This window comes from Accipiter gentilis, chromosome 1 (assembly GCF_929443795.1).
Source record: "Accipiter gentilis chromosome 1, bAccGen1.1, whole genome shotgun sequence".
NCBI lineage: Eukaryota > Metazoa > Chordata > Aves > Accipitriformes > Accipitridae > Astur > Astur gentilis.
The window spans coordinates 34,761,948-34,783,132 of NC_064880.1; the positions used below are offsets into that span (position 1 = coordinate 34,761,948).

At 37.2% G+C, this 21,185-nt stretch overlaps 1 protein-coding gene across 1 annotated transcript in view; it reads left to right on the forward strand.

Annotated features, from left to right (window-relative positions):
* GRB14 (growth factor receptor bound protein 14) overlaps positions 1-21,185 on the forward strand; it is a 67,428-nt gene that overhangs the window by 26,699 nt on the left and 19,544 nt on the right. The window contains exons 3-5 of the mRNA XM_049813557.1: positions 11,115-11,289; positions 17,538-17,659; positions 19,583-19,657. Coding sequence (XP_049669514.1) covers positions 11,115-11,289; positions 17,538-17,659; positions 19,583-19,657 — 372 coding nt within the window. The remainder of the gene's footprint in view (positions 1-11,114; positions 11,290-17,537; positions 17,660-19,582; positions 19,658-21,185) is intronic.

The window sequence follows — 21,185 nt, forward strand, 5'->3', positions numbered from 1 at the left end:
TTCAGAGACTTGGTCTTTCTCAGCTTCAGCAAGAGATCTGCTCTACTGAGAAACCAGCAACATAGTGTGAAAAACCTGGTAGAAACAATAGGTACTTCTTTTTATAGCTGGTATCTCTTCAGAAACATAGAGTGCAGCCAGAAAGTAGCAGTAACAGATCTGCTTTCTCGTGTACTGAAACACAGCATTCTGTTTATTCCTGACAAATGAAGGATATGTTGGACAAACTGCACTATTAAATACAGAAAGCCTTGTTTAAAAAATGTTAGCGCTTTGACATAAATAGGGACAAGTTATCGAAACATGAGGCTGATAACATTCTGCCCTTAACTTTTCTGTACACAGAAAACAGATGTGTATTTTAGTGGCTTTATATTTAAATTTCTTTCTCCCCTGATTTTCATACGTGACATCTCTGGAAAGTAGAGCAGTATGTAGATAATTTCTACCATATTTCTAGTTCAGGGGATGAAGAATATTGATGCACTGGGAACTTTTTTCATTTTCTGTTAATTTTCTATTTCACAAACTTTTTGTTTTTAATTAAGTACTGAAGTTCCTCTTTCAAGTCAGATTCTTTGAATCCTCTAGTATGATTTTCTATCTCCTCCCTCTTTTTAAGTCCAGTTAGTCTAACTGGATATTTTTCCATCAGTATATGGTAAGCGCATTTTAAATGTTGCTGTTGTATATAGTAAAATGTAAAACTGTTTATTACCATTAAATCTGTAAAAGCTATGTAAAGTTAAGACTTAGCAGGCAGTGTGGAAGCAAAGGACTGAAGATACTGAATACCATGACGTTTACTAATAGGGCTGATAAGCTGTTCACCTCCACTAAATTAACTTTTCATGAAGAAAAGTTCACATGAAAGTATGCTCTTATTAACCTTAATGCAATAATCAAGTCCAGTCTGAATATTGGCCTCCTTAAATTGAACAATAAGTCTTTTGAACCTTTATCATAAAGGATGTGGTTTGAGGGCAAAATATGAAACTCTTAGCCACTACCAATGCGAGTCTTGTACCTTGCTAGTTATTTTAGCAATTTGCTGTGGATTTCATGAGAAACATTAAGGTAGCTCCGAGTGAAGATAATGGGTCATAAAGCATGTACATTTGGCCTAAATAATTTAAGCTTTGTATTGTGAGCTGTATTGTTTGGACATACCGAACTATATGGAAGAGCATGGTGACTCTGACACTAAGAGGTGGTGATGCATGGCTAGAAGGGAGAATAGCTTGTGCGCAGATGTGCTTGTTTGGAAGTTGGATTCTGTTATGTTCTCCTCTGAGTTTTACAATTACTTTCCGTTGGTTAAAGAATTTTACCCAAGTTTCACTGGATTGTCATCATCATTTATTTATTTATTTTTAATGGATAGGAAGATGTAAAACTCTCGTCTTCCTAATTGAGATCTACATGTCTATGTACTACATTTAGGTTAACTGGGGAGCCACATGTACTGTGCACTGAGGTTGAGGAGTGACCTACATTTGATTAGCTGTCTGTAAGTAGGTCGTACATAGAAGACAGGAATAGGGAACCTTTTACCTTTCCGAGGGCCAAGAGGTTTTTCAGATAGCTTTGTGTCAGATGTTAATGTGCACACTTAACATTACTCAATAACGTAATGAAAAATAACTGAGACTTATTTTTATCATGGCTTGTAAGACATGGGTTCTCCACTCTGATTTCAAAGTTAGTATGAGTAAGAGTCTGAAATTACTTGACTGTAGCCAGCTGTTCCAAAAATGAACCGTGCATTCCAAGTTTATCTTTATTTTGCAGTCTTTCACTCTATAACTGTTTAATCTTCATAATAGTTCTTCTTTTGATGGCCTTGGGAAAAGTTATTGATACCAATCAATGTGAACAAGTATGATGATTACTCTAAACTATTCTAGTAACTGTTATGAAGAAGATGGGGAGAAGCATTCATAAATTTAAGAGTAGATTTTCTTCTAGGTCTATCTGCCTGGCAACATTGGCTCACAAATTCACAATACAACACCCCAAAATTAATCTGCTACAATAGCCCTTGGGCTTTTCCTCTTTCTCAGGACTCAACAGAAGTTTATACCCTATGTACATCAGATGAAGTAACAGATGAAGCCTAAGGCTCCATTCCTGTTCGTGTTAGGATAGACTGAGGTTTGCCATTTAAGTTTCTTTAAATTTTAGACTCTAAACCTTCTGTTAACTATTTGATTTTTGCCTTTTTATTTCCAATGTCCCCTCTATTTAAACTGACAATTTTATTTCACCTGTAAAGAGTAAATCTGGGAACGTGTTCTTCCATATCTGCTCTGCAGTGTGTTTATCTTTTACAAATGATCCTTTGACTGCTTAATCATTTGACAGACCTGCTAATTTTCTTTAATTTCTCCTATTCCATGGAATTGTATTATTTGAAATTTTTGCTAATGATGTTTAAATTTCCTCACAGCTTTTGAGTTATTCATACACATCTTACCAGTTGTACTTGAAATGCCTCTTTAGCTGATTTTGTTTGGAATCTCCATAGTCTGACAAAAATCTCTGGTAAGGCAGAATGACTTGAGACTCTCTATTTAAATAAATTGTCCCATCCACCCACGCCTGTCCTTATAATATGTGCATTCCTTCTAAGGACTTTATTGTGGTTTTTACTTCTATAGATGCCTTTGCATTTCTTACTCCTGATTTGGTGCTTTGTAGTGGTAATGGCTGTTGATGTTGATAAATCTTTCACTTTCTATGTTTAATCTATGTGTTATTTATTACTGTAATTATAGTAACTTTTTGAGCAAAGTATCATATAATTATAGTTGTCAAACAGTTAACAGTAGTCCCACTTTCTGCTCTAAAAGTAGTTGTACTGTGAGCTAATTGTCCAAAGCATGGAAGTTGCTTTCTCTAGACCTTGCCTTTTGTTCAGTTTTATACAGAGAAATGAAATCTTCTATAACTATTTTATTACTATTTATAACTAGCTTCTGTTGACCAATATTGAAAAAATGAATGTGTCAAATTCAGGATTAAATAATGATATTTATATTTTAACTTCCCTGTTGTCTTTCAAACCTTGTTTCTCTTCAGTTTTACTGACGTTGTCTTTGAGATGATTGCATGTCAGCATTGTCCTCATTCTGCCATTTTTTCTAATATCATAATGTGATTGTCATAACCTTAGTTCGAAAGAACTTTGCTGATATATTTTTGCACATAGCTGCTTATAATTTGGAGATCTGCATAATTTAACCTCCCTTTTTATAATACAATGTTTTTACACATCTAAAGCAGTAGTCATATGAGGAAGTCCAAGTGTTTTACAAATCTTATATGAGTTCAATCTGTTACCCTGCTGTACAGAAACGGATTTCAGTTCCCCTGCCCCATTTTACAAAAAGGAAACCAAGGGACTACTACGGACTTGCCCAAAGTCAGATGACAAATACATATTTTGAAACTAAGAATTGGACCTTTTTTTCCTATAGTAATCTCAAATACTTTGTATCACTTCTTCACATTGCTATTCAATTCCTTTTTTTTTTTGTATGATTTTTTCAGTCATGGGATGGTCAATCTTGTGCTGGATTAGGTAGGGCACAGAGTCTGTACTAAGAGTCTGGGGAAGGGGAGTGACTGTATGGGCTATAGAATGTAGACAGTTGCCATAGTGCCATAGTAAACTATCAGAAGACTACTACAGAAGATAAATAGAAATTGTTTTAGTTGATAATGTGTGCATACTATTACCATGAAATAAAACATTTTTTTTTTTAATATGGTCTAACCGAATATTTAGGTCTAAAAAAATTCATTGTCTTTTGAGGCAACAAATCAATGAGTTGCTAGAGAAATTGAGCTTGTCAGTGGTCTTATATTTGAATAAAGGCTGGAAATTGACATTATTTTTGCTTTTTGAAATGTGATTTTAAAAATGGCTAGATTTTGGAAAAAATGTCAGATTTTTCTAGGTTGTGGTAGGAAAGATAGGCAATTTTCCTAGACTTTGCTCTTCCTTTCTTGGCACTTTGGTTTCATTGCAAGACAGACATAATTGATTATTAGTGGTTTTATATCTTTTAGTGCTTGTGGGACCATATTGCAGTCTATCAATAATAGGTAAGTGTATACAAAGTTCACTTTTGGTCACTTGGAAGAATAGCTCCTCCTCCTTCGGGCAGGTGCTTTGTTCTTTGATGTTTGCTGTCCTTGTAATCAGTGACTTGGCTTACCTTCAGTTTCTTTAGATTGATCTCCCAAGTCTTCAATATACGGCTTCACAAGTTGTATAAGGTGCTTAACTTTTCCTTAATAGTCTTGACAGTCCTACTGAAGAAGATGACAGTTTCATTTCATTTCATGTCACTTCTAAAGTGTCCAATCTGCCTATTTTGGCTTTTATAAATTTTCTGGTTTGTACCTTAAGAAGAAAGCAAGGTATTCTAGAAAGTTGGAGCTATAGAATAGAAAATGTTGCTGGCAACAGGATCTTAAAATTCCCTTTCCTGAAGTTGACAGGAATACAAGGAGTCTGTGGATGATGGAGATTTTAAGTCTAATGCTAGTGTCACCTAAGCTACTCTCTATATATCCTGTATAGTTTTCTGCATGGGAGCAGTGTTCCTTCTGCCTCTTGAAGGTATACTGTCTTCCAGATAAGAACTCAGGATTTACTGGGACATGTATTTTACATAAATTTGGTTTTTTGAATTACATGCTGGAACTCCGATTTGCCCTCCTTCCCTATGGACAGGCTTCCAGGTAATTGTCCCTAATCACTGGGTGACAGTTTCTGCCTGCGCAATTATACATGTTGACAAGTCTGCACAGAAATCATGCAGTACCTTGTGAGCCCTCTTCAGAAGAGAGGTTGACAGGCTTAACGACTACCATTTTGGATTTGGGTGCCTGAAATATTAACGAATCCTCTGTTGTTTTGTGTCTGTGCTTCAGTTCTCTCTGTTCATTCCTCACAGGGACAGGACAAATTTTGGAAATCTCCTGTTGTGGTGATTGAGAAAACAGTTGCTTTACAATGAGCAGTTACAGTTTATCATTGTGTGCACTTTTTTTTTTTAATGACAGGTGTAGATTTCTGAAAACCATGAGAATCCTTTTGGCCTGGAAATCTTCCCTTTGGAGGAAATACTGGAAATTGGCCTTTTAACTGTAGACTGGGATATTTAAAGGGAAAGTCTTGCATTCACACCTGATAACGAAGACAGCAGACTTTACTAACATGCTTTTCTTTTTTTTAACTAGTTGTGAGTTAACCTGCCCTTAAATATTTTTATGAATGCAGAATTTTTCTGATTCTCTCCAAAACCAAGACAGACTATTGCTAGAAGTCATAAAATAGTTCAAAATGCTAGAAATTTCCAAGTGCTTCCATTGTAGTTCAAATACACTCCAAATTCCCGTACCCTCTGCCAATATCAATAAGCAAAAAAACTTTGTCTAGCAGGGGGCAAGGTTGGAAGTTGGAGAACAAATGCTTCAGGCAAATAGCCTGTTAGTTAACACTAAAGACAGAGGTTAGCACAGTATCAGGCAGGATCTCAGGGGAAGGATGGCACCCTGGAGTGTAAGACTTTTTAAGGCCTGGTTTTGCATACAATAACTGTGCCTTTAACATAAATGTGACTGAAATTATAATGTAAGTACAAAATGTGCAATGTTTTATTCATGAGGGAAAAATAATTGTAGAAATGATAAGCTAATGTTAGGTGCTTGTATCTTTATAAATAAAAGTGGCCTTTTTTAAAGGTGCTGACCATCCACTGTCTTAATGGCTATGCAGGAGCATTAAGAGTCATGTAAATGTCAGGTCATTTTGATGTAGGCACCTAATATGGACTCCATGTGCTAAGAGGTTCTTTTTCTGTTGCACCTACCTGGCTTTTTTCACACGTTAGGACTTTGTTTGAAATTTGAAATTCCTCAGTACAGGGTATGGTCCTTCCATATGTTTGTGCTGTTTCTGCAGATTGGAACTTCCAAAACAGATGGCTTGAAGATTCTGAAGAATCAGACTTGGACACCCTTTCTTAAAAGTCTACAAAACACGTTATTTAATTATTGTAGTGATGACAATTGAGTGTGGAGGAAGACTTGGGGGAGTAGAGTCCAGCCTTCTTTTGCTCCTGTCTCCTCCCACACTGATTACCTTATGTACTCTTTTACTTTGGAACAGTTTCTGATTTTTTTGCTCCTTCTGATTATTTTTTGGTCTAAAAAACAGGTGTTAAATACTGGGTTATATTTGTCAACATTGATTTTACAGTCTAAGTTTAGATGATCAGTGGAATACAAACAATAATACATTTTATTTTGAAGCAACATTTCTTACAAAAATAATTTTTTGGAGGGATAAAGATACATTGCTGGGATCTTGGCTGATTTTTAATATATTGAAAAATGGAAAGAGGATGCGTAGGAAAGCTGTAGCTCCTTGTCTGCTCCCATAGGCGATGAAAATGATTGATACTTGTCATGCTCAGCTTGATGCTTTCCTCTTATAAGAAGATCTCGGAGCTGCTGATTTTTTACTTCCAGTGGCTTAAATGGAAGCTGGTGAGATGTTTCTTTTTGTGACCTTGGGAAGAACTAAAATCTCCTTGTAGTTATAAACTAGACAGGAAAGAAGAAGATTTGAGCACTGCTGAGGCAACTTTGTGTAACTGTCTACTAATAGGTGTAGTCAAGGGAAGTTAAATATCTTGCTTTAGAACATAGCTTGAGAGTGTATGGTAATGAAAGCTGTAGTGACAACTTGTTCTCAATTAGCAGCTATTTTCTTGCATGCTACTCCTCAGACAAATTTTCAGGGGAAAAAATGGAAGAGAGTGGGGATGATTGGCCAGCCTAATGCATGATGATAACTGCTAATAAAAATAAAGAAGTGGTCACTCAAGCGTCATCATCTCCATAAGAGGTCAGCATAACTGCATCCTTAGCATAATCCTGCTACCCTTTGTTAAAGCATCCTCTGCTTCTGGGAAGAGAAGTATTTATTGCAACATATTTCCAAGGAAAAACGGGATTTTGAATTTATGCTTTTTCATCTGATCGGCTCCCCTTGGAACAAATACATTCCCAGCAAATCCTACAAGAGACTTTGCTTCAAACACAGCAGAAAGCGCAGACTGAGCAACTTTTTCTAATTAAAAACCCCCTCAAAGGTCACTCTTAACTGATGAGATTTACACCATCACATTCAATTCATTAAACTAAAACTGTAACAGAAGTTCAGAAGGGTCTGTTAGCTGGCTGCCTGTCCGTTGTCTCCTGCTGTATTTGAATCCCTTGCAAGGAAGAGAAAAAGGGCACAGCATTTGTGTTTTGTAAGGTAGCACGTGTCATAGCTGTGAGCTGGGTGATCCCTTGTCCTAGACTTGCTCAGGATTTATTTCCCTATACTGAGAAAGCTGAGTGAGAATACTCACAGAGAATATAAACTCTGTGGTTTTTTTCTGTTGTTTTTTGTTGTTGTGTTGTTCTGTTTTGTTTTAGCTGTGCTCCTGTAGTCCAAGGCCACCTCCAAGGCTTCCCACTCTCCGAGTTGAATGGCCGCAGGCAGCTCATTATCATGACTTGTGTTGCTGTCTTCAGCATTTTAAAAAGTCTTTTTCTATTTCTTCAGCAATAAGAGTGTAGTCATCTGCACTGTGACTCTTAACCCTTTTAAAAAGAATTTCTGTAAAAATCGTCCGTCAAGGGCCTCAGCGTGGGCTGTACGTGCTCTTGCTGTAAAACAAGCACACCACCTAGCTTGATGAGTACCTGGAGAAAACTGTAGTCGCTAGTATGTGCTGGCAGGGTCCCTAGCCGGGGCACTGGCGTGGATTCTTACCCTGGCTGTATTGCAAGAATATTGAGAAATAGATCAGAGTATTTCAGTTGGAAGGGACTGACAGTGATCATCTAGTCCAATACTAGGAAAGTCACTTTAATTCTCTTCTTTCCTTTCCCCTTGTATACTCTCTCTCTCCTTTCTGGCACTTCAGCCTGTAAAATCTTTTAGATTCAGCCTGACACAGACTTACTGGAGAGGCTGATGAAGCTGTCCCTGACCTTCAGTGCTGCCCAGAGTAGGGCATGTTTTAAGGTGATGGGATGCTGTTTTGTCTACTCACCTGTACAGCCCTCCATCCCATTCACAGCGCACCCTGCTAGACATCTCTTTGAATTTCATCTTTGAATCCTTGTAAATACTGCAGAAATTTAATAATTCATGCCGGTTTATCCTGAACTGCAGAACATTGTTTCTGTGTGACTGGAGTAGGAGTTTAAGTTGTGTGTGTGGAACAAGACCCCTACTGCAAGCAGGTTGTATTGCTACCAGTCTCACTTGCTTAGCGGCGGGAATGCTGCCAAAAAGCATAGACATCATGTAAAACCAACTGTAGCCATCAGCCGCGGCTGCTTGGGCAGTATCAACCCATGAACTCAATATCAATGTGGTCTTTTTGCGTTTTGTATGAAATGTAAGTACTGAGCTGTAGCTTAGGCCTGTGGAAACTTTGGATGAAGTTTCTCCAAGGTCTGCCTGTTTTCCATGGAAGACACTGCTTTGAGATGGTTCATTCGTGAGAAGAGAGAGATTTTCACTAATTTAGAAGCGTGATTTTAACGTTTGCTATATCCTGGAGATCGGTGTTGTGACAAGGGTGGCTGAACCTCGTGTGGAACTCCTCTGAGTGTGGAACTCTTGAGCTGACATTATTTATTAGCTGAAATATTAAAGCAAATCATCACGGACTTCATGCTGATCTAATATGCAGGGCCAAAGTTTGTAACAGAACTGCTGTATTTGTAGTTCTATAGAGAAGAGCAGGTTTTTGGAGAGGAGTAGGGCCATCAGTGTGCTTTAATCTCTATGTGGTTTTCAGATGGAGTCCTTTTTCCTTGTTCTGATGTTTGGAAAGCATGGTTGAGCTGATGTGATTTTTTTTATTTTTTTTTTTTTTTTTTTCCTGTTAGTTGGAGAGAAGCAGGTGGCAGGAGATACAGTTGCAGCTCCTTGCTCACTTTCCTACCACCTTCTGTAGAAACCAGAGGAAGAGCTGCTGTAACAAGTTAGGGCAACAATACATTGCTGATAGTTCATTAGATGCTTGAAATAAACATATGTTGAAGTAAGGTAGCAATTAAGGACTGGCTGAAAATAACATGCTTGTTTGTCTTTAAAGTAAGAACTTGTGTCTTGTTTAATGAAGGGTTTACAATGGTATTTAGGTTTTGTGCATGAAGTTCAGGTTAGATGTGTATTCTGATGAATATGGATAAATTGAATAAACTGAGAGGAGGATCTTTGGGATAAATTAAAAACATCTTGGATGCCCTTTGCCTTAAGGATGTCTGTGCTTTGGGACAGACGGGGTAGGCAGGCTAGTTTAACCTGTGCCGAGTTCCTTGCTGTTGTGGTCAAGAGTGTCACTAGCAAGTGAGCTGCTTAGTGTTTCCATTGGCACAGTACACAGCAGGCACTGCACTGCGGAGGGACGTTCAGACTCTTACTGTTCAGATGGAAAGGGAATAATGTTGCTCAGTGTTACTTCACACTACTGAAAAATGTAAATGTTGGGGAGGAAATCCCATTCTTACAGATGAATTCATACATTCACTTACCAATCTCATGATATTGAGTGGCTTTTGGGTGAAAATGCTTGTTTGAAGATATAAAGAGTAAAAAAGATGCATTCTGGACTTGATCACTCACTGTGTTTCTGAGTACCTAGAAGGCTTTTATGGCATGTTTGATGTTGCATAAAATCTTCTCTACCTACTGCTCATGTTTACCTGCCTGTTTGTGTTTATAATAAAATCTCAAACATCTGTTTTATTTTAGGAACTATGTTACTATTCCAAGATACAGTACCACAGATAAGAGTTGATCTTTGTGTCAGGAGTCTCAATATTTTTCACTTTTTGTGTTTTGTCTACTTTTAAAAAATGAGAAATAGAGGAAGTCTAACAGAGTATTGAGTTTCTTGACTGCTGTGAGGAATATTAAATTATTTTCTACTCTTATACAAAAAAACCTTCTGTGTTGACTTTAATGGGATTAGTCACTGTGCAGAGCTTCTGAAGACAGAGCACTAGTGATTTGCATCAATTCCATCCAATTCACTGATTCTTCTGAATCATTTGATTCATCCAGAGAAAGAAAATGCAGGAAAAAATACCAAAATGATCATGCGTTCTTTCAAACAGTCAATATGCAATAAGGCTTCCTCAGCCTTTTCATTTGAAACTAAGTGTAAGCAGATTTAGCTTCAACTCTTCCAAGAACTTAATGGACACCCATTCTTCAGGACTCTAAAATGTGTACCAATGTTGAAAAGTAATTTTTTAAAATGAAATTTAAAAGTTGAAATGACAAGGGTAAGTCATGAGAGTTTGTATTGCCTCCTTCCCTCCCATACCCCCATGTACTTAATAGAATAAACTTGGAAAAACAACTGAGGTAAAACACAATAAAAAATGTCTACTTTGTGATAAGTTTTTTGGATGTATATCTTCTAGAACATTTTATTTACTTTCCTGGTCCTCATATGATGGTGATTCTTTTCCATGTATGATGTTTTTGATTCTGTATGTATGTATATGCCTTTTTTTTACTCATAGTTCCAGTTCTTGCTTGTCAAAATTTGAAGCAGCTCTCTAGCATCTCCTGTTTTTATTTTCTATAGAATTGTGAGCATCTCAAATCTGATTGCCATTCTCTGAACTAACTCTAACTTTATCAAATCTTTCCACAGTTCTGCAGTCATAGAGTTCTTGAGTTTCCCTGTTTATCCTCTGTGGTTTCTTCTTTAGCTTATATAAGAATGTACAGTTTCACTGGCTTTATTTACCTCTCCATTAATTTTTTTTTTTTTTTAAAGTGAATGCACCAATCTGTCCAGTGTCCCGTGGCAAGGGATGTCCATTAAGCTAGATTTAGAAGTGGGATGTGCTTTGCTCAGCTCTTTTGTTCTCAATTATGCCATTGCACTAAAGAGAAATGGCTGTCTTTAGTATTGCATCCTAAGTGTATAGGTTCTTGTTTCAGTCATGAAGCTGAGAGAGGAACATATTTGGACTAACTGAATCAAAGATTAAACTTACGGATATTTTAGCTTTTGTATTTATTGCAGGTAATTAAAGTGTATAGTGAAGATGATACTAGCAGAGCTTTGGAAGTACCAAGTGATATAACAGCCAGGGATGTATGTCAGCTGTTGATATTGAAGAACCACTATATCGATGACCACAGCTGGACTCTGTTTGAACAACTTACCCACACAGGTTTAGGTAAGGCTAATACTATACAATGGTATGGCAGTAAATAAGGTGTTTGGTTTTCATTTTCAGGTAGAAGTACAATTGTATTAGAAAAGCTTGGAAGCAAAATGATGGGAGGCCATATGTGAATTTGTTCTTCTGGGGGTTTGTTCCTTCTGTTTCTCTTTTTTTGAAAGCACGGCTATAAAGTACATTTTGTCATAGTGTATTTGCCTCACGCTGCTTGATCTGCCTCTGTAAGAGTGATTTGGAAGACACTGACCGTTAAGGTTCTTACTGCAAATTCTTCCTTGCTTTTCTTTGGCAGTTCTTCCTCTTTTACTAGTATTTCCTGCTTATTTCTAGCAAGACTTGGGTTATTTTCATTGCAAAAAAAATCTTTGTTGTTTCCAGCACACCTGAATGAAATCTCTGATGTCAAGGACAGAAAACAGTTACACAGTGCTATTCTATCTGGACAATAGGACTCAGTCTTCAGAAGCAATATCAGAGTAGGCTGTCAGTATTTTCCTTCAATACAGTCAGTTTGGATAGCACTACTTAAAAAGCAGAAGAAAACTGTTCTTCTAAACTTCCAGTTATGGACCAGTGAATTGTGTTGAAGTTGCTTTATGCTTAGTATTTTAAGTTGCTGGAAACGAAATGCTCTGAACTCCTTCCGCATCATCAGTGTTCCTCTAATGTAAAAACCCCCTTTTTCTATTACACAGTTTAAAAGGTATACTCTGTGGTTTCAGATTACAACTATGATTTTAACTTCTGGTCTCTATTCCTTTTTGTAGTGTATAGACCTAATTTTGCGGTATCAAAACACATTAAGGCAAATTAAATATAGGGAGAAAGGGGATGTTTGCAGAGATGTAAAAAATGCAGAACACAGGAAAGACTTCACTCAGCAAAAGATGAGTTTAGGAGCCCACTGCTAGAATGTAGTGCTGAATTGATACTCTAGTCAGACAATCTTACTTCCTTTTGCAGCACTATGTTTCAGTACTGTATTGTGTTTCATTTTGATAGGGAATTATATCAGAAAAATCTACTAGAAGACAAGTGCCGTAAAAATATGGTTTTAATTTCATGTCACTCAAAGTTTCCATATTATTCTTGAACTTTGCACTGTACTAGAGTTACCAAAGGCAGTACTACTTCTGCAATGCCAAGGGCAGTTCCAGCTGCTAGTGCAAAGTTTGGCTTGAGAAGGAGGATGGTTTGGGGGCCTTCCTGCATTCTAAAATACACTGAAAACTCCTTGGAGTCCTTAATTCTCAGAAGAGTCTGCACTGGTACCTGGTAATTCCAGTACTGTTGATTTAAAAAAACCCACACACCATCAACAACCCACCCCCCCCCCCCTCCCCCAACACACACCATGGGTATTTATATGTGACTGAAAGCTATTGTTAAACTACCTGTCTGTGTATGTATCTAGGGAATCTTGACTCGTGCAGTTGTGTAAAATAAACTTGACTGTGCATCTCTGACTGTATTATGTTTAACAGCCATATTTTAAAGATGAACTACAAAAGCTAAAACTGTTTTCTGCCCTTTTCTGCACCTTTATCCTATGAAGGCAGCCACAAACGTTTTTCAATTTTTTTTTCTTGCTTTGTAACATTTCAAAGATATTTATAACCTTTTGCACTGAACGTATCAGTTGTAAGATGCTTCCAGCCCAGAGTAAGGTCAGAGTTAAATCTGGGTTGAGGCTATAAATGACTGACTGCTACAGAAGAGGAGGTATAAAAATGGCTTTAGACAACACTACTATATAAATAGTAGAAGTGTTTTCTGTATTTTATAGTGTGGCTGGTGTTTAAATAGTGTAGCAACTATTGAAGAAGACACTTTTGACAATCCATGCCAGAACAATAGTGGCATTGTTTCTCTAGGTTTATTCATTTGCACAATACACTTTTTGTCAAGTAGTGTGTTTGCTTCAATCTGAAGGATTTCTTGGAAGATTTCAGTATCAAATCATTAGTGAAGTAGCTTTTCCTAAGATTCTGAAATTCTCAAAATTGCTGGCATGCAGGTCTGAAGACCTGCATTCACCGTATGGTCTTCTGATTGCTCCAGCTGCTTTGAGCATAATTTTAGAAAAGGTGAATTTTTCATTTTTAAAATAAAATTATTTCCTAGATGATAAGGATGGCAATTCAGCATTAGTAGCCAAGGAAAGGAATAACTTGAGATATAATCTATTTTTTTTTAATAATACTGAAAAATAATAATAATGGATTTATTTTTATGATACTGTTGGATCTGGTTTTGTTTGAAAGGTTTAACATACTGATCTCAACTTGATTTAAGTATATTCTTAAGCACTGGATGAGTAGCGTGGAAAAATATTTTTCAAATGATGATTTAGTTTTGGACTGTTTGCTATTTATTACTCTGTCGTATGTTTTACCCATGGAAATTTGGTCAGTCTTTTTCTGCTCCCAAGTTAAATGAATGGATATAGAAAGGAGAAGTACCGTGAGTGAGTGTGTGTGTCTGTGTAAATTCCAGTATGATGGGAATTAATAATTCATTCATCAATTAGTGAACATTTTCTTTAATATCTAACAGCTGTCTGAATACTCCTGAATTAGATATAATTGCATGAATCTTAGTGAGCTGAGCACAGCGTTCTGCTTTTAATCAAGACAGACATTAATTACATCACCGGAGTGTGACTTTATTGCTGTGTGGAGGTATCTGCATGTGAAGGTTAAAAAAAGGAAAAAAAAAAAAAAAAAGAAATCCCACCTAAAAGAAAACATGAAACCACGGTCTGTATACTCCTGTTTTCACAAATCTCTATGCCCTTTACCGTGAAGCTGTATTATTGAACATTAAGCATGGTTGCGTCCTCACTGCTTTGCATGACAAGTGCTGAACGTGCGGTGTTGACTCGGGGCGAGTGGGCAGCTGAGATGGTTCCTCCGCCTGCGCTGCTTCCCCGGGGTGCTGGCCGGTGCACCCCATCTGCCTGCCATGGGGCACCCACGCTGTGCGCAGCCCGCTGCCGCTGCCGCATCGCCCGGGATGCTCAGCCTTCCTACCCGCTCCGAAGTTTTGCAGGAGCCTGGGCTCCAAGCACAACGATTATTACAGCGCAATACATCGCAATATATTTCAGAAGTGTGTGCTTCTGGTATGTGTCCCGTTTGTCCGAAGCTATTGAATATAAAGAAATTCTTGGATGTTTTTCACCTTGTCTAAGATTATTGAAGGCAGCAGAGGTATGCCTAGATTTGGATGATGCCATGTCATCCCTGCTACTAGGTACCTTGGTGCTGGAGTCCCATACTTCCACTGCAATTCCCCTGTACAGGGCAGGCGGTGAAAACAGAACAGTTTTCCATAGCTGTTCTCCTTTTCAAGGAAAGTGCTGTCTTCATCCTGAAATTTTTCCGTTTCTAGTGAGAAATTTTTGTTTTGACAAAACAGGCAGATCGTTGTTGTGTTTCAGTCTCTCATTTTGATTTCACTGTCTGCATTCTTTTAGGTAGTCTAAAGGCTCACAAAGTTCTATCTCTGCAATAGTACTGGGCAATGGTTTTTCTGGTTTTTATGTAGTTTAATTTTTTTTCTCCTGCTGGGTGGCTAGAGAGGAAGCTATTTGAAATGTGTTCTGTCATGCACTTCAATATTAAATCTTCTTTCATGTGCTTTAGGTACTTTCCATAGTTAAGGAGACTGTTTTGGACTGTAGCAGGTGCTCCTCATGTTAGAGATAATAGTAACAAAGAGGTGGTAGAGAGGAAGGTGGACACTCTCCAGGCTAGCTGGAAGAGAAAAAATGATCTAACTAAACCAAAGTGCAGCTTTTTCATGGCAACATTTAGGGATTTGATTACAGGGCTGTGTTTTGGAGGGCACTAACTCAGTGTTTCAGTTCCTTCAAGAAAGTAAGTTGAATCAATTGTAAAATATTCTGTGATGTGACACCTTAAAAATAAAGAAATACCAGCATCCTTACCTATCCGTTGGGGTGATGCAGAATGTCTTATTTTTGTACAAGAAGTAAGTCTTGAGGAAATGGTATTTTCTTAAATGTCACAATGCCAAGCATTTAAGAGTTTTAAATGTCATCCCAGAGGAGCACTTTCTCTATATAAAACTGAAAGGAAAAAAAATGCTGGCTTTCAGTAAGAGCTACAGTTCTTTAGTATCTCTTTACCCCTGCATCTGAAGAATGTGCTTTGCAGTAGAGCAGCCTGTACAAGATTTTAAAATGCTCACTTTTCTTACAGTATTTTGGGAGTATTTTTTATTTTCTGAATTGGTTTATGTTTTTATTTGCTTCATTTGATCTGTTTACAAAATGTGAGTTCTGTGTAGCATCCTTAATCTCTGTCTTTATGGGCTCAAGAATGAGTTAAATTCAATGAAGAATGAGTTAAAAGCAGTGGAAGTTTAACTTCCCCCTACTTGATCTGTAGATCATGAGAGCGCTTTGTCTTCTGTTAGTCGTGAGCTTGATCTTTTCCTACTGAGACGAAATTTAGCTGTATGAATGTATTGTCTCTAAATTTGCTAGCTGGAAACTTCCTGAAGAAGCTTACAGATTTGCAGGCTACAATAAGGCTGTTACCCACCAGGTTGGACAGTGCAGAAGCATGAAGCAGTGGTTGGCGAAAGAGGTGGCAAGAGAAAATCAATAAAAAGATGCTCTAGTTCTTTGTTTAGCCAGGACCACTTGCAAAAATTTACCATTTACATTCATTTAATTAAGTTTTTTAAAAAATCTAAACTATTCTTTTATCTGTTACGATTTCTAAAAAATTTTCTGAACAGGCAGTTGTATGAGAGCATCAACATTCATTTAAAGTATATCATAAAATCCCTTATGGTAATGCAGTGAAGTGGAGAAAAAGTGATCAGAAAATTGTGACTTTCATGGTGTTTTATAATGTATTTTTAATTGCCTTTTCCCTTTGAAACCATGATCAGAATTGGATGTTAAAACCCCATAATTGGCAAGGAGACATAAATTTAGATCTCAAACCTATTCTTAACCTGTAACTCATTGTTAGAGTGTAATTTAAATTTGGAGGTGCCAGTGACCATTTAAATAAAATCTACAACTTTGTTCAACTTCATCTTGTTCTCATTAGTTTGAGTGTACAACAAAGTACAAGTGGCCACAAAAACTGTACACTCATTTGGAAGCATGTTCCTCCTTTTTTTGTAACATGATTTCATAAGCTGCTGAAATTTATTAAAAAAAAAAAGTATAAATAGTGGCATACAGGAATTACCCATAGTCTTTCAGGATTTATGCTTAACCTCCTGCACTATGAGTAGTCCCATTGCATTACTCAGAATATGCAACATGTCAACATACACAGCACATCTACAGGAAAGTTTTTAAATTCTGTATCTTTCCCATAAGTGCATTTCATATTGCTGTAAAATTGAAAAATTCACTCAACAGTCTGAGTGGCAGAAGCAGTCTATAGTAGTGAGAATACAGATTCTGAACGCCAGTGCTGTGGTACAAATAACTGAATTCTTTGGCTTTTCTTCCCCTCACCCCACTCCAAAGCCAAGCTACACATTAGGATTCACTTTGTAGGTTATTTTTCTGTTTTGTTTTCTTTTTTAGGTTTTTTTTCATGGCTTACTTTTACCATTCCTTTTGCATATGCTACTTCTATGGCTGCTAAAATTCTTTGTGCAAAAACATTAACGCACTGAAATGCTCTAAGTTCACTGGCAGTTTTGGAAATGCTTCGGAATATAGTAGGGGCCTGGAGAGAAGATGACAAACTAGTGCTTTTCTATATTGCAGATAACTTTCACTTTACGAATGATACATTAGAGAAAGGAGCGTTAGAAGGACATTCCTGACACCCCAGGCAGGCTGAGTGAGTGGTTGAAGTGTTCTGCTGCCACCTGCCCCATGCATCACACAGCAGGAACTGCCTGGCTTCTGCAGGGCGAACGTGGATCTGGCCATGAAATGGAGGAAGGCCCTCGGCTGCCCCTGTAGAAGAAAACAGCAACAACAAAACACATCCCCCCCGCCCACCTGTGACCTACCTCAGAAATGGGGCCCTACTGAGGTGGAACAGTAACGTGGTGTAACGTGGACCTGATTAATGGACTGTGTTCAGATTGCTTGTTTCATGTTTTGTACTCATTTAAATTAATTTAATTTAATAATATTTTTATTATCTGGCCCTTCTGTTTTCATGTTCTACTCTTAGGCTCTTTGGTGCAGGTTATGTGTTGGGTTTTTTTAATTTGTTTGGTTTTTTTTACAGGAAGAACTATAGAGGACCATGAATTAGTGATGGAAGTCCAGTCAAATTGGGTAATGGAAGAGGAAAACAAACTGTATTTTAGAAAAAATTACGCAAAGTATGAGTTTTTTAAAAATCCACTGGTAAGTCCTGACATTACATCTGTGAAGTGGTGCAGTTGCTGTTGCTGCAGAAGAGTCTTTTACGTTGCACACAGATAGGCAGAGTATAAAGCTGTTGGTGTAACATGAGTCAAAAGGAATAATTGGGAGGGAATATATGGGATATAGGAATATATTGTAGTGCATGTAACTGTTGGCCTGACCCTTTGTTGTGATTGTAAAACATCCATGTTCATACTTCTTTTTTTGGGGGGGTAAGAGAGGTGGACGTGGGTTTAACTTTATTGAAGTTTGCACACTACAACCTACGACAAAATAAATTTTTTGAAATTGAGTGAAGTTTCCATCAAGTGACAACAAAATATAAAATGAAGCAGTGTGAGGAGGGGCATCTGTAGCAAAGATGATTTTATTGTTAAAGCGAAAATTGAATGTTATGGCCCAGTGCTGCCCAATGGCAGCTTCTCGCTGCTGTAGCTAAATGACAACTGACACAAAAGGCCATGAGCAGCCATAACCTATTAGGAGTAAGTGAAAGTGAAGCCAAAGTTAGTGTATGTAAGGAGTGGAAAGAGAGGAGACACAACTCATAACTCAAGGATGTTGCCAAAGGTTAATGCTGCTGATTTGGACCTTGGCTGATGGCAAAGGCCATGGAAGCAGTCCTGGCTCAGCAGGAGAAACTCACCATCTGGTTGCTCAAATGCATGGTGTATTTCGATCACTCCTAATGCTGTGTCTTATAAAGCCAGCTTGTTTCAGATGTCAAAGGGAGAAATAGCAGATATGTATGAGGACGTGAAAGGTGAGAAGTGGGAAGGGAACTCAAATTACCTACCTGTGAAAAGGATGAAAAGGTAAATATTAAGATACCAAAAGATAGAAGAGATCTGAGGGTTTTTTTCTTGCTCCGCCTCTGTTTATCTGGGCAAATCATGTAATCCCCTGACATGGAGATACCACTGCACTAGTGAAAAATTCTAAGCTTGAGATGGTCCCCAGTTAGTAGAGAACCAGCTGTGGAACCAGCTATGGAGTGTGGCAGACATGCAGCTATGACTAGCGTCAGCAGCTGTATCTCATCAGTCCTTACTGTTCCTGTTGAGTCATTCTTCTGGGTACTGTGGTCCCAGGTGTAGCAAGAACGCTTTATCAGAAATGAGTTGATATGAATTAACCCTACCAGTAGTTCAGTTTTATTAAAAATGAAAGTCAGTGGACATTGAATGGTCAAGGGAATATTAGCTTCAAACTTGTCCAAGCCATGAGAAAATTCTATTAGTAATGCCCAAACTCTTGGCTGGTTCATATCTGCATGACTATATTGAACTGCCCAGCTGCAGGTCAGTCCCATAAATTACCCCTTGAGCTTTCCTTGGTAATGAAATTGGCACTTGAAATGTGGACTTTTTAACCACATGGTATTAATGTAGTCAGATTTTGAGAATTTGTATCATAAAAAATGGACAATTAAAAAAACCTGAGAGGACTTGTTCTCTATTAATGGAAGTTATTCCAGAATATTTTATTGGGTTTCTAGTATAATGAAAACAATAGAAAACAATATTTTTCAGCATGTTGGTGTATATCCTCTCTACTTTGTAGCATATTGAATCCCCAGGCAAGTCTTATATGACAGCAGCAATAGAAATTACTACTAGAAAAACAACACGAAGGGCCAAGTACTGCAATATGACTTGCACTGGTGTATGAAAGCCTCTTGCTTCCAGAGACCATTCATGTTTTCTCAAAATTCTAAGTTTTTCAGCAAATAATATATAGGATGTCGCAAACTTAGCAATGATATTAAGATAAGCTTAAATTATTGGATCAGAGAATCTGCAGAATTGCACTGCATTGAGAACTTTAATTTTACATCCAAAAGAGATAGGAAGTTTTATATTTATTTTTATGGAACTTTGATACAAATTGTTACTGTTACAGAGCTTTTTTCCAGATCATATGATATCTTTTCCAAGTGAGACCAATGCAGCAGTAAGCCACACTGGGATATTACAGGTATGTAATCTTTGAATGAAGATGAGCCAGTATAGCTTAGAATTTCCCACGGTCTGTGTTGTGTGAGCATAGTTCTTTGTCACTGTTGGTTCTGTTGCTAGGTTTGAATAACTCAAAACATGGTTAATAACTTTTTTTCCTTATGAGATATGAAGTGATGTGTCCTTTCCAGATAGTTATTATATGACCACACTTGGAAACTTGCACATTCTTTCAGAATCAAAGAGTGCCAAAGCAGACAAAATGCAGTAAAAATGGTTAATACCTTTATTGGGTGTTTTAGGTGAAAGACCCTGTTTCCTTAAAAAGATGGAGTGCTGCAGTACTCGGCACATACATAACAGCAGGCCTTGGTAGAATACTGAGGAACTGGTAATGTGATACAAATGGATATAAAAAAAGAGTTAAATGGTTAAATTTAATGAGTAGAAAATTTAGACTGACTAGTATGATTTGTTAGCTTGGAGGCTACTGTAGCCTTCGGAAAAAAAATATGTTAGGTCACTCAGTGTTAGTCATCTTTTAAGTGGACACAAGATTTTAATTTACAGTGGGAATAATTTCACAGAATGACCATATCAGGGATCATCATCTTACTTCTCAAAGAGGGGAAAAATGAGTAATAAAGGTGGAAACATCACTCTTGTTTGCTTGTCACTAGAAAAATTAATTAATCGAAGAACTTCCACTGGTCTTAAGACAACCCTATGTGTAAGTTTTGAGGATAAAGAATGATTGGAAAGGCAACAGAATAACACAAGATATTTAAGGAGCAACTAAAATACAGAAATTACAAACTTTTTTTTTTGCATCTATATAATAAATTCTATCTTAGCATCCACCAGTAAATGAAAAACATTAAAGAACTAACTCTCAAAGCATTCTTCTGTATTAAATAGTTTTATCCTTATAGAAGTGGGTGTTAGTCAGGAGATTAAGATTATCCCAAATATAGTAAAAAATGTTTCAAATTAAATTTGACATGTGCTAGATTCTCTAAATCATACAAACCTAAATAAAAACTTTGAAATTTCAGAAGGTGCTGCCTATCTATATGAAAATTGGTTCACTTTTGCTACCTAAATAGCAAATATATTTTGCAGTTTAACGTAAACATTTAATTTAGAAAATCTTGTTCCCTGTGTTAATAGAACTTGATATTTTTGCTTGCAAATGTAATTTGGTAGTTTGAAAAAAATAATAAGGACTTTTATAACGGAACTGTTTGCCATATACTCTTGCACAGAACTTACTTAAGCCTATATTGTGATATGTAGAACATATGCAGAGCTTGTGGGTAAGATTAAGAATAATTCTAAATATATATGTTTACAACCCATTTTGATAGCTTAACAAATTTGTTATGCGGTCTCCTTTGTTGCTGTTTTATGTTGTATTGTCTGATTAATTGTATTTCATCAAATAAAACTTACTAGGCACAAAGTAGAGAATACCTTTGTGGATTGTGCAGCCGTTATGCATGTTTCAGCAGAAGCTGTTGGGTAAATTGTTTACAGTGAGTTGCTAT